The sequence below is a fragment of the Ceratotherium simum genome, chromosome 1 (assembly GCF_057802395.1).
Source record: "Ceratotherium simum simum isolate JZ-2026a chromosome 1, ASM5780239v1, whole genome shotgun sequence".
NCBI lineage: Eukaryota > Metazoa > Chordata > Mammalia > Perissodactyla > Rhinocerotidae > Ceratotherium > Ceratotherium simum.
In genome coordinates this window covers 90,271,473-90,285,338 of record NC_141900.1, presented here as the reverse complement: position 1 = coordinate 90,285,338, position 13,866 = coordinate 90,271,473, and the positions used below count along the sequence as shown (strand labels likewise).

At 44.4% G+C, this 13,866-nt stretch overlaps 1 protein-coding gene across 3 annotated transcripts; it reads right to left on the bottom strand.

The window, feature by feature from the left end:
* Positions 1-419: 419 nt before the first annotated feature.
* LOC101400793 (aldo-keto reductase family 1 member B10) lies at positions 420-12,841 on the bottom strand. 3 transcript variants are annotated; one of them, XM_004430746.2, is made up of 10 exons: positions 12,770-12,841; positions 10,573-10,740; positions 9,361-9,477; positions 8,316-8,393; positions 4,278-4,400; positions 3,904-4,010; positions 3,421-3,502; positions 2,586-2,669; positions 1,852-1,934; positions 420-462 (listed from the first exon to the last, which is right to left on the bottom strand). In XM_004430746.2, the coding sequence occupies exons 1-10, from the start codon at positions 12,833-12,835 to the stop codon at positions 420-422; spliced, it is 951 nt and encodes a 316-aa protein (XP_004430803.2). In that variant the 5' UTR covers positions 12,836-12,841. The 3 variants fall into 3 exon arrangements, with proteins under 3 accessions (XP_004430803.2, XP_087291830.1, XP_087291835.1); XM_087435704.1 differs by having other exon boundaries at positions 420-478; positions 1,868-1,934; positions 12,770-12,835; XM_087435709.1 differs by having other exon boundaries at positions 1,870-1,934; positions 12,770-12,835.
* Positions 12,842-13,866: the final 1,025 nt, after the last annotated feature.

Genomic DNA, 13,866 nt, shown 5'->3' with positions numbered 1-13,866 from the left:
TCCCTACTTCGCAGGGGTGGTCTCAGGATTCAATGAGTTAACACATACAAAAAGAACTTTGAATTGTGTTGGCACATATTAAACTTAAATACATGTTGCTTACTCTTATTGTTCTTCATCTTTTTATCTTTATATCCTCAGTGTTAGCAGAGATCACCACCCCCCCATGCACCCACAAGTGATTGGATCAACTAAGTGAAAAACACTGTAATTTGCTTCTCTGGGTCATATCTCCCTGTGAATTCTGGTTGAATATACTGATCTAGATACAACACTGCCTAGAATCTGACCTACGGGAGGGCCAGACTCAGTATGATTTCAGATAAACTTGGCTAAAATAGGGCTCTAGTGGAGAGAGTTACACTTCAGTAAAGCGAAGAGAGAGAATCTGTGGAATCATCTTCTCAGGAGATTCAGCATTAATATTCTGCATTGAAGGGATACTCGTCCAAGTGAGACAAACTGAAGAGAAAACAGGTGTAAAGAACAACATGTTACCATTAGACTCTGGTTTCAAAGGCATTCTTCTCTGGTGTATCCTGTGGTCTTTGTGCTCTCTCAGCCTCCTCCCCAGAGGATTCTCTAAACACAAGAAGGGGCCCCACCTCGACCTTCCATCAAACTGATCTGAAGGGTGTGCTGGGAGGAGGGCAGACAAGCAGTGAGCAGGGCACCAGAATAAACACGTAATGACAGCTAATAATAAGCCCAGTGCCAAGTACAGTGCTGGTGCCTTACAAGCATGATCTCGATTTATTCTCATAACCCCTCTCTGCCTGCTCTGGGCCCCTGACCCCTCTGCGACCTTGTCTCCTCTCACTCTTCCCCTCACTCAATCTGCTCCAGCCCCACTGGCCTCCTTACTCGAAAGATCTAAATACAATTCCACCTCAGGGTCTTTGCACTTGTTGTTCTCACTGCCAAGAATGCTCTTCTCTCAGACATCCACATGGCTGACTTCTCATGTCCTTCAGGTTTCTGCTCAACTGTCACCTTATCAGCAAAGCCTCCCTTGCCCCACCCTAGTTAAAGTATCAATCCTACCACCACCCACAACTTCCTATCCCTTGTACCTGACTTTATGCTATCTGACATATGCATTTTGAGTTTATTTCTGTACTCCCCCAATAGAGAAGAATAGAGAGGTTAGAATAGAACAGAGACGAGAATAAAATAGAGAAGTTAGACAATGCCTTCCTACAATTTACTTTCTTTCTTAGTTGTAGGATTCATACTTGTTTGCTAAGGAAGATTCACCCTGAGTTAACATCTGTTGCCAATCTTCCTCTATTTTGTATGTGGGTCACCACCACAGATTGGCCACTGACAAGTGGTGTAGGTCAGCACCCGGGAACCAAACTCGGGCCGCCGAAGTGGAGCGAGCCAAACTTAACCACTAGGCCACTGGGCCGGCCCCTGTAGGATTCATTCTTAGTCGACATATTTATTTTGAGTCTATTTCTGTATTCCCTCAGTAGGATGCTAGCCTGTGAAGTATTAGTCCAGTGTCATATCTCCAGCACCTAGAAAGTGCCTGGCACGTAGGAAATGCTGAATACATATTTATTGAGTGAATGGATGAATGGATGCTTCTGCCTTCTACCTCGTGATAACAAGTCCTCCCTGGAAATTCTAGTCCTACATCCAGAAGTTCAGTTAATAAGCAGCAATTACAGATGTGTCTTTCCTCATAATGATTCCAAGTGCTCCAATTTTAATTTTCAAAATGACTAGAAAATAGGATTTGAAGATACAAGTAGTCCTAGCTGCCTTCCAGTCCTTCCAGCTCACCCTCTATCAGTTTAGAAAAACTGACGATCCTCCTACTTAACTTAGCCCAGTGCCACTTACAATTCCACGCCGAAGAACCTCCAGTTTCTGTTGAAGCTGAGTATGGTCGCCATCTCCTTATCACTCAGTTTAAAGTCAAAGACCTAGAAAGGTGAGAATTCCAAAACATCATCGGTAAGGCAACTTCTGGTGTGATTGGTGATTCTCAGCCAGGAGCAAGCTCACATCTGCAGCACTAACCAGCCATAGGAGTTTCTTCCAGTGTGTTCACTGGATACGAATTTGGCTCTAAATCAGGTCCTACACAAAGACTGCTGTGTTTATAGTGTTTAGTGTTCTAAAGGGAAGAGCAACCATGATTACAGGCATTAAATCACAGGTGTGCACCATGTCTGCGCTCCCCAATGCACATGTGGGTTCTTCCAGGTCAGTTCAAGTATGGTCCATACCACCCCTGCTGCTGGGAGGTGGGGTGTTTAGGCCAGAACAGTCTGCTCCTGCCTGTGGCCCATGACCTAACTGCTCAGGGGCAACCAAGGGTCTTCTCAGTGGTGAGAGGCACACCTGGGCTCAGATCTGACAGGACTCCCTGGCCGCACCCCTCACCACATCCTTGGCCCCTGGGTCATTCATCTCAGCTCTGCTGAGGTCAGTTCCCTGGCCTGAGATATGACAGGGTGGCGGGAAGGGGGTGAGGCCCACAGACAACACAGGGATGGGATGAGAAGCCTTGAGAGTCTCTCCCATCCCTTCCTCCACTGAGGAAAACGAGGGCCACCTGGCTGGGATCCTACCTGAAAGTTCTCCACGATGCGTGCTGGTGTCACAGACTTGGGGATCACAGCCACGTTCCTCTGAATATGGAATCGGATCAGAACCTGTACAGAAAGGGACATCATGTTTCCACTTCTCTGTAAGGAGCCCTACTCTACTGAAAGGAAAAACAAAATCTTTCTGCCACTCACTGTGTCTTCAGTTACAACAGCTAATATGACTGAGCTCTTCATAGCTGTCGGTCACTTGTCAGTCCTGTGGTCCATTATCTCCCTTAATCCTCACAACAATCTTATGATTTTCCTTTTTAAAAATAGGGAAAGCGGTGGCCGGCCGCATGGCCTGGTGGTTAAGTCTGGCGCACTCTGCTTCTGTGGCCTGGGTTCACGGGTTCAGACCCCAGGTGTGGATATACACCACGTGTCAGCCATGATGTGGCACAGTTGTTAGCTCAGGGCTAAGTTTCCTCAAGCAAAAACATGAGGAAGATTGGCAATAGATGTTAGCTCAGGGTGAATCTTCATAGCAAAAAAAAAAAAGGAATGTGGCTTGGACAGTGTTTGGGGTCATAAGGTTGATAGGTTGTGAGCTGGGATGTGAACCCAGATCTCTCAGCTCCAAAAGCCACACTCTTGTCACTGAGCCATAGGGCTCAACACAAGCAGATAGACAGTTGCTATCCTGGTTTTAGTAATAACTGTGGTATTTCTGGGAGGTCCCAACAGACTTTCAAGGAAGGACCTTAGTGGGCTTTCTCTCCTGTTTTCTTCCCCTTCAAGGAGTTAAAAACACAACATAAGGAATAAAAAAAAGACTGGTTTGCTGGGCTTAAAAAAACACACACATACACTGTACCTGTGCTGTAGATTTTTTGTGCTTTGCAGCAATCTCCTTAATCTTGGGATCCTCCAGTAGGGAAGGGTCATCTGGCTTGGCCCTGGAGACAGAAAGATGGCTGGTGTGAATAATCATCATTGTTACCATATGCAAATGAGCATTACTCCAATGATGGTCCCAAGGCTGATCATTAGTCTTCTCCATGTGGGAGACAAGGCAAGAGGATCTGAAAGCTTTGTGTCTTACCCCTGAGCACACCCATGGGCTCTGAAGCCTCAGCATTTTGCAGATGCTGGTCCAGGGCTGGGTGGCTGAACCTGAGTATTTCCAGAGGGCCAGGCATCTGGCTGTCTTTTTAAACTTTCTGTTTCTCACCATTGTTTGGGTCTGCCAACCACATTGCCTAAGACACACCTTTCTTCCCAATGGCTTACAATCTCATACCAATGTTAACCAATTATAGAGTAATTTTTTAAGAGAAAGATCCCTCAGAAGCCTCACCAAGGTCTATCTGGAGAGCCCAGAGGGCCGTACGCCGTGACAGTGATGCCTTTGGAGTGGCAGTACTGGATCAATTTCTCCTGCTTGAGGTATGGGTGAACCTCAACCTGCAAAAGCAAACAATCCTCATCACTAGGGAAGTAGGCCTGCTTTATGAGCTGCTCGTAGTGAATTCTACACACAAAAAAGACTGCCAAGCAAAGGGCAAACACTACCCACTGCCAGACTGGCTACACCAGACCCTGTCTCCCATCTCCTCAAGTTTCCTCATCACTGTGCCCTGAGATAAGACTCAGTACATAACAGTGAACTTGCTTCCAAATGTTTAAGAAGTAATAGGGCAGGGCCCTTATCCTTGGTTAAACAGAATTTACCTGGTTAGTCACTGGTTTGTATTTTAGTCCAGGTTTGTTCAAGAGCCTTTCAATCTGGAAGTGGTTGAAGTTGGAGATCCCAATGGCTTTCACCAGCCCCTCATCCACCAGCTCCTCCATGCCCTGTCATAGAAAAGAACACTTTGGGCATTCTTAGAGGCTTGGCTTAGTCCTCTCTGGGGCAGGAGAAAGTGGCAAAGGAGCCACTGCGCTAGGATTAGCTGAAGCAATTAAAGGAAATTTCAATCCAGCCCGTGGATACCCAAAAATGTTTAGTTCCAGCCATCCTGCCCTTCCCAACTTCATTGAAACTAGGCGTAAGATGTACTGGTTTTATACACTTGCCATTCTCTTCTCACCCAAACCTGGGTGGCCTGAGTTACCCCAGAAGAGGCTGCAGCATGTGTAGAAGCATCGCTTGTCTGAGTCTGGATCACCCTCTCCCACACCAACAATCGTTTGGCTTGCAGTATCAGGGTCACTTGAGAAGGTCATGCACATTGCACCCCAGCAGGGTCTCCTGGCCCAGGGGTTGAGTAGGGCCAACATCTGGCCACTATCCACCTACCAAGCCACACTCCCTGGTGCAGAAACTGCATTGACCCCAAGGAAAGATATCTATTTATAGTTGTTATCCTATAAGGGGCACTTTTCCAAATTTGCCCAAAGATACCATATGTGTTAGCAGCAGCCCCAGGTTTAACGTGTATTTATTATTATTTTATTACGTGTCTAGACCCTGTCCAGGAGTTGTCAGGATTTAGAAGTATATAATGTGCATCCTTCTCTCTAGATTCTTACAGTCCAATGAAAGTGCTAGGGTTCCCTTCTGGGGAGCAATCAGCCACAACACTGAGGCTGCCTCAGATCACTGGACAGAGGCACAGCACTGAGAATCTGGGAGGTCAGAGAAGGAAGGGCCACAGTTGCCAGGGGAGGCTTTGTGCATGGAGTTTAAACTGGGACTCAAAAAACAACTTTTGAGTTGAGCAGAAAAGAGAGAAAAAACAAGAGCAGGTGAGGGAGGAAAGTGGGAGCAAAGGCTTCGAGGGAGGGACAGGCGTGAGGTGTTCAGAGGATGCTCTATTCAGTGGTTCTCAATCTTGGCTGCAATTTGGAATCACCCGAGAGCTTTAAAATATACTGATGCCTAGGGGGTCACTGCCAGAGTGTCTCACCGAATTGGCCTGGGATGTACCCTAGGCACTGAGATTTTTAAAACTCCCTAGGTAATTTTAATGCACAGCCAAAGTTGAGGACCACCAGATAAATGATGTAGGTCCTCAAATTGGGCCTAAGAGTTAGGAATTGATGAGATCACAGGTCCCTGAAACGCCTGAGTTGGGCAATGAGATAACATAAAAGTTTCATGTGTCATAGATCAGGTGCAGTTGAGTCTGTGACACATCTTCACTTTTTTACACTTTTTTTCTCCCGTCTGCTTCAGGGCGGTCAAGGAGGTTTCTATTGAACTGATTGTGGATCCAAATAAACATTTATCGCTTATGGATTCAGTCCTGTCTGTTTCATCTTAGACCCTCTGATCAAGACCGTCGAAACCTTTTCATGCCTTCAAAATCTTTTCTTTAGCAGTTATTCTCAAATCCACTCAAAGGACAGGGCATTGTGAAAATCTGGATACTTTTTTCAGAAAACAATGACATAATTGCCACGTTTGGTCTCATCCTAAAAGCTAGGGCAAAAAATCTTGTGGAACGAGCCTTAAGATATGCGAGTCCCAACATCTCACAATGAATAATTCCTAAGATAGGTAAGCCCTCGTGTTTTACCAGGGTCACATAGATGACAGAGCCCTCTTATCCCATTTAATGCAAAGGCTGATTCTGCTGTAATTTTAGACGATCTGTAGGTCTTACCACACTTCTCATTCTCAGGAATAAAGCATTCATTGAGTGGAGTCCATGCAGATAAACCATTGTATTGTTCATTAATCATCAATCTTGAAACATTTCTGTCACAGGAGGTTGTTTGTGGTAGGAATATAAATATGTTGACTTGTTTTATATTTAAGTACCGGAATTTAACTTTCTTTTTATGGCTATAATTTTGTCACTAGCAAAGAGAAATAATATCTTTTCTTGAGATTCAGGCTTAATAAGTTTATTTTAGTGAATTTATCAAACAAGTATTTCAGACCATGGGGTTGGATAATGACTTGTGTGGTCGTTAAGGTAAAAAGGAATATGTACATCTAAGAACCCCAGCATTTTCCAACTTGTAGTTTGAACCCTCTTTCTAGTATGTGGGCTCAACCACCTCATGGCTTGGACAGCAGTGATGCTCTGTCACATGTACCATGGATTCATATTTAATTGTGTGCTCAAAATAGCAGAATGTATGACTAATCGATGCCTTCATAAGATTTTCCCAAGATTATTGACTTCCTTCGTTCCTTCTTACTTCCTCCCTTCCATCCTTCTTTCTTTCCTTCCTTCCATGTATAGTCTGTTGCTTATGATATGATATTTCCAGTAATTGATTGTTTAGTATGACTCAATTCCATAAGACATTGCTCTTTTATGATTGCTAATTTTAACTTGTAGAACCTACTTGCGAATGACATATCCTTATGGAGCAAATGCAGTGGAAATACTGAAGATCCTTGTCATGACTCTTTATCATGGCTGTTAGTTATTTGCTTTTTTTTTCGTTTCTACATACAACCCAGAGAGCTTCATGACAGTCTTAAACATCTACCCACAGAAATCCAGATAGTTTTCTCGATACTTTGTTTTAACAGCCTTTCTGCTGTTAGGAGGCAAATTCAATGATTTACTTGCCAAAGACAATTTCCAACACAAATACATTTACAGGATTGCTAACCTTGCCATTGTAAAATGATTAATTTCTACTTCGTTACCCTTTCCCTCGGTTATCAACCCAGTTTTGCTATCTGAATTATCTTACTGCCAGTTGTTAAAGTTCAATGCAGAGGGAATGCTGTGCTTACAGATACTTTTGAACACACAATCCACAGAAAAGTTACATTGAATTTAACTACAACAATTGTAAGCTCCTCAGAAAGGTTGGGTTTAATACGTTTTTAAATTATAAGACACAATACAAACTCAGAACGACGTGTGCCCCCACCCTGAAAGCTGACAAATAACACAATTAACTCTCAGAGTTTTCCTGTTTTCTTCACTCTCATTTACAACCTGTTCATTCATTTGGTTCTCTACTAGCGTTTCTAAGAGGACACAATGATTTCAGAAAAAAGTTATCAGAGAAAGACTTTCATTTCTTAATTCCACTTTGGATATGAATTAAGTGGAACAGATCATTATCAGATCCGAGAAGCGGGCACTTGTGTGCCCCGATGTTTGGACCTGCATATTCACTGTGTGCCACACACCAGGTTGAGGGCGTCAGTGCTTGGATTTTTGAGACAGAGAGACCGGGGTCCAATCCCAGCTTTGCCACACACTTGCTACGTGACCTAAAAAAGTCACCAACCTCTCTAGGTCTCAATTTCCTCCTTCGTAAATGGGGATGCTAATAGTACCTGCCTCGCAGGGTTGAATGATTAAATCAACTCCATGACTAAAGTTCCTGGCACTCAGTAGATGTTGGCTATCTTAATCCTTAATTGACACATCATAAAAGATATATATGATTAATATGTATTGTGAGATTTTTTTTAATAGGCAGAACTGAATTATTAAAGTTAAATAACTTACCCTAGGTTACTCAGATAAGACACACAAATGAAATTGTGTGTGTGAAATTCTGTTCTAAATCCCTCCCCCTGGTTTGAGAACAGCATGTGTATCCTCCAAATTCAGGTATATTATATTCCCAATCTCATTGGAGGACTCAGTCTTGGCCTTTGAAAATATAAATAATGTCAGATGGACCTAAAAGCAAAAACAGATTAGGACGGAGTTCAAAGAATTAGAGAAGGACAATGCAATGAAACAGCATCAAGTACACAGGCTCTTTCAGACAGTGCAGACCCTTGTGGATGACTGAAGAAAGTTCTCACTCCCAACACACTGAGAGGAAGATGGAACCTACCTCCCAGGCATCCAAGAATGTTGTTTTACTGGTAAGGATCTTGCCTTTATCATCTTTGGGGAATATGTCCTCCCCAGGCTGTAAATGCAGAGCAAAAAGCTTAGTGTGATGTGCATCTGAACATCTGGTTCTGTTAACTGGGTTTCAGGATCCTAACTCGTGCTCTACACCCACATTTCATACCATTTTTTCAAGTTCCAGGGTACAAACTTCAAGAATGTGAGTTTAATGAAACCTCTAAATCAATCAATATTATGTAAATTCTTATATTTCAGAAACTGCTAACTGATGGTAATATCTACAACTAGCATATTCCAAAAGCAACCATTATCACCATGGGCATTAACTTCACAAACTCCATATACGCTTGGGGGCAAACTTCAATTTCAAAATCACCAGACAAGGGTCAGCCTCCAAAACAACGGCTTCCTGAGGCAAGATGCGGGCCAACTTCTATTCTTGCAGCCTCAAGAAGCCTGGACATAGGGATGGCATGCTATCATCCCCCTAGCTGATCACGAGGTGAGGGAGCCGGGAATTCATGTCCCTCACCCCCTCAGAAGCAGGCTGGAGCAGAGCCCCAGGTAACGTGTGCTGTTTCTTCCATGAGGACTGGCTACCTTCCAGCATGACCACACTTGGGCTTTTCTCCAAGATGGCACTCCCAGGGCGGGCTGTGGTTCACACGAGGGTTAGCCCTGAAATATCGTTATGTAAGAGCCCCCTGGGGGGACGCTTGGCATGGAATCAGGACCATGGTGACGTGGCAGTTGCAGCTTGCCTGGGCTGCCAGAAATCCTGATTCTCTCAGATGCAGCTGAGAGAGAACCTAGGCCCGCGGTCAAGCTCCGCAGCCACACGTGGACTCGGCCTCCCTTCCAGACCAGCACCTTTCTTCCCCATCGTCTCCTCCTCACAACCTGCAGCTCAAGTCATGAAGCGCAAGGCCTCCTGCTTCAGCCTGCCCAGCCCCCAGGCCTGGCCCAGCTGCTATTCTCCAGCTCCCGCTTGGGAACTGGAGTCTAGGACAGAGAGTAGCACAAACCTGTAATCCCTGTGGCCAGTGAATAAGATAGATGTCCAGATAGTCCAGTTTCAGATCCTTGAGGGTCTTCTGACAGGCTTGCTTCACTAGAGGTCTCTCGAAGAAGGTGCACCATAACTACAGAGAATGCAACAGTGAGCTGTCAGTACTGGGGAAAGAAAGTGCCATGTCACACTCATTCTCCCCACTTTTTGACCAACACCCTGATCTAACCTGGGGGCAGGCCAATTATAGCACTGTTGGTTAAGACACATCATCCAGGTATGGAAGATAACCAGGGTGCTCAGGAAGTCAATGACATTATAAAGGTTGAGGGTTAGTTCCTTATCAAGTATCCTGGTGTTCTATATGTCTCCTGTGTTATTTAGCATATTTGGGCACTGTGTTTGTTTACATGGGTTATTCCTTTCCTTAGTTGTAGGTTTTCTGAGGGCAGGAATTGTGTCCAGTGTTTAAATGTCCAGCATTCTTAAGGCTTTGGGAGCAGATGGTCCTCTCTCTGGACTCCCGTGTCTCCAAGCCTGTAGGCCCCCAGTGATGACTCAACAAGTAGCTTATCCAGACTCAGCCACTGCATACAGTGGGGTCTATTTGTCCAACCAGATGCATATAGTTCCCAAGTACCTGAACTAGTGTTTTCTAGCAAGTTGGGTATAACACAGATCCAGTGATTCTCAATCCTCTCTCAATTGACCCTCTCCCTTTTTTTAAATAACATTTTGTAATTCACCTTTTACTAGACTGAACTAAAATGAACTTCATATTGACAATAAAAATGCTCTCACCATTTTCCAAAATAACCCTTGGCTGAGAACACCTGGGTACAGCTGTTGAGACCACAGTGCTGAAAGGTGGGCCTTCAGGATCATTCCCTGACTCCACCCTTAGCCTGTGAGTGCCACAGGGCAGATGGATCCCACTGATGGGGAGCAGGGAGGCCAAGGGCACTGCCATGGCTCAATGGAGCCATCCCACTAGGGGAAAACTGTGTGGAGATGGGTGGGGCAGCAGCAGTGTCTCCACATCCCAATACTGGTCTAGAGTGTGGGTTTGTTTGTGTCCAGAGAAGTTATAAAGGCAGCGAGGAAGAGGGTTTGGGGAAATGAAGTGAGCACTTAGAGGGAAGGCTGGCAGAATTCTGGGTGCTGACCAAGTCCAAATACTTCCGCCTGCCTTGAAGTGCAGTCCTCCTCCCAAATGAGCCCCATGTACCTTGCTAACAATGAAGAGTTCCTCCCTCTTCACAGCCTTCTCTTGGATCTTCTCTTGGATGGCTTCCCCCACCTCATTCTGGTTCTCATATAGATAGGCACAGTCGATGTGGCGGTACCCTGCATCGATGGCCACCTTCACAGCCTCTTTGACTTTGCCTGGGGCAGACTGAAAGGAAAAAGAGAAGACCATCACATACTCTCATCCCCAGACCACCTTCCTCAGGCTCTCCTACACAGCCCAGCTCCTCCAAACCAAGGCTTCACTGGGGTCCCATTTTCCAGGGGAGACCTGGGAGGAAAACACACATTGGAAAACTCTTCAAAAGAGAAAGAAGGAAAGTGAATTAACTTTATGATTATGGCCTCAAGTCCTCTGCTAGCTAAAACCCCATTCCCTCTAAATCTAGTTAACCCTCCTGCCCTGAAATGTTGCCTGGTGTGTGGCAGAGACAGCTGGCCCTACTGCAACCCTTTCTAAAGACCAGGCTGACAGCTGGATTCTGAAATCACCCAGAGGAATTTTCAGATGACTGCCTCAAATGGCCACTATATAAATCCCGGCTCACCACCTCCTAGGTGTGTGGCCTGAGCAGATTACTTAATTTCTCTAAACCTTGTCTGCAAAATGGGAATAAGAATAGAACCTGCCTCCTGAGGTCGTTTTGTTGACTAAGTGCACAGTGAATGTACTGTTTTAGCCCAGCGCCTGGCACACACCAAGGGTCAGTGGGTGCACACCAATATAGAATTATTGTTGCAGAGCAAGGAGAAGTAGAAAACTTTGTAAGAATGGAGTTTCTTTTCCCCCAAAAGGCAAAATAAAAAGAAAGAATGCATTAGAAATACCACATTCTGTCTAACCTAGTCAAGCCAAACAATGAAAAAACTGCACGTAATACTGATCTTTCACAAAATCTTTTCAAAACCTCTTCTATTGTAAAATAATGAACACGTTCAGAAGCATCACTGAGTGCTCTTCCCAGTCACCACAACCTCCTTTACCTTCACCGGTAAAAGTACATAATTCTTTAAAATTAGATCATCTCCTCATCTTGAAAATGTCTCCCTTCATAATTTTTACTCCCTAAAATTTTCTTTACATTTATATGGAGTGAGCGTATTCACTGGAGATCTGGAAGTGATTATCTGTCACATCTGTGTCAAGGTCAATGCTCTGATTTGGGGAACAACAGCCCTTTTCAAGTAAGAGAAACTGGGACTGAATCCATCTGGAATTGGAGTGCTCACCCAGACTGACCAATAACGCTTCCTGAGAATGACCCAGTCCTGGGACAAAGAGGGCTCCTACTCTCTAACCCTGGAGAGGTGAAGGGAAAGAGGAGGCTCATAGAAGAAAAGAGCCAGCAGAGAAAAGCATCAACAATGGACAAGAAAAGAAGAAATGCAAAGACTGCTCCCGGTAACTAGTCAGGATGGTACTGTCACTGATGGAAATGAGAAAGAAGGCAGTTAGGGAATTATGGGGAAACATCACCCTAGGAGAGGCTCAGGAGTCTGCTTTCCTATGCACTGGGAAGTGCCTTCTGGGTTTTGCCAGTTGACTTGAGCACACCTTAGGAAGCTGAGCTCCTGACTCCCACCCTGGCTCTCGTGTTGCTGGGTCCATCCTCCCTGTGGTCTCAGCGCTTCTCAGACTCTACTGTGCACCAGGACCTCCTGGGGATCTTGTTGAAGATCTGGGGATGACCTGGGGATGTTGTGAAGATCTTGTGCAGATTCTAACTCAGTAGCCTGGGGTGGGGCCTGAGACTCTGCATTCTCACAGGCTCCCTCCCAGGGGCACTGATGCTGCAAGCCCAGGTTCCATGCTGAACGGTGAGCAGTGCCAGGGCCTTCCGAGCCCTGGCATCCCCTCCTCTCAGCCACCCAGGCAGCAGCAAACCCATGGCCCCTTTAAGTGTCCTAGAGCCAGGGAGAGTTAGAGGGAAAGGTGGCTAAGAGAGAAATTGCACTGGAAAAGCTTGATAATTGTTAGTGAAGCTCTCACCATTCCTGCAAAAAGCCAGACTTGCAGCCTGAATCAGCCCTAAGAAAGGAAAGCAACCTCAGTCCTGGCTCCAGGGCCAAACTCTCACCTCCCCAGACCCCTGCCTCAGGGCATTCCCTACCTACAGAGGAGAGAAAATGCTCAAAGCCCCTCAAGGGATGCACATTCCAAATATTTGTATATTTGCCCTCCAGGTGCCCAGGCCCACGATGGGCATCTTGGCCTTGGTACTGAGGTCCACGAAGCTGGCCATGGTGAGTACAGACACGGTTCTGAGCCAGCAGGTAGATGTCTTGTACCCTGGTCAAGGGGAGGACACCGGTCCTGGTGCAGAGGGAGGAGCTGGAGGCTGAGGGCGGGCAGTCATCTCTTGCTCTGGCATGAACCGGAAGTCCTTACAGCCTTTGTAAGACTGAGTAATGTTAATGAACTTTCAACACCACAACCTCGTGTAAAGTCCTCCCTGCTACAAAATACATGAATTAATTTTATCAATTTTTGCTTTCTTTTGCTAGTTTTAATAAACAGAAAGTAAAAGTGTCCATGTATTTCAATTTGTTCATATCTAATTGCTCTATAATTGTACCTTTTTTCCCCCAGAGTGTAGACATTAACTGTTAACCACCTGGATAGGATCTTTAGATGCTAATATTCTTCATATATTTATTTCAGATTTGGGGCTTTCATTAATAATTGTGTTTATAGTGAATTAAAAAGTTTTTGTAAATTCTTGTGACTTCCTTAAAAAAAAACTTTCTGATTAGAAAATTATACATAAGAAAAGTTGGAAGGTGTAGCAGATTACAAATAAGGAAATATTAATCACTTATATTCTTAACACTCCAGATACCGTTGTGAGAACACTGTTCTCTAGCCTTTTTTCTGCGCATTATATATTTTTAATACACTGCAAATGCTTAAATACCACAAGATAAATTAAACAATACCACAAAATAAACTTTTCTATACATTTATAAAAACTCTTTTTAAAATTGTTTTTATATGAAACATGATTTTTAATGGTTGTAAAAGATTCTGTTTTCTGGATATATTATAATTTGTTCTATCATTTCCCCTATTCTTAGACATTTAGGTTATTTCCAGTTTGTTTCTATTATAAATAAATAGATTTCAAAGAACCTCACTGTGAGTAAAGAAATGGACTCATTTTGATTAACTTTAGGCTAGTTCTCCAGAAGTGGGAGTATATGGTAAAAGAAATTTATTTTAGTTTATCATATGAGATGTGGTTCAAAATTAAGTTTTTTCCCAACATCATTTATA

Excerpts from the sequence above, each read along its gene's own strand:
- LOC101400793 (XM_004430746.2), bottom strand. The coding sequence starts at position 12,835 with ATGGCCAGCTTCGTGGACCTCAGTACCAAGGCCAAGATGCCCATCGTG. Across the intron at positions 10,741-12,769 it reads TGGGCCTGGGCACCTGGAGG|TCTGCCCCAGGCAAAGTCAA; the intron begins GCAAATATACAA and ends TTTTCCTTTCAG. Across the intron at positions 1,935-2,585 it reads GCATCGTGGAGAACTTTCAG|GTCTTTGACTTTAAACTGAG; the intron begins GTAGGATCCCAG and ends TCACCTTTCTAG.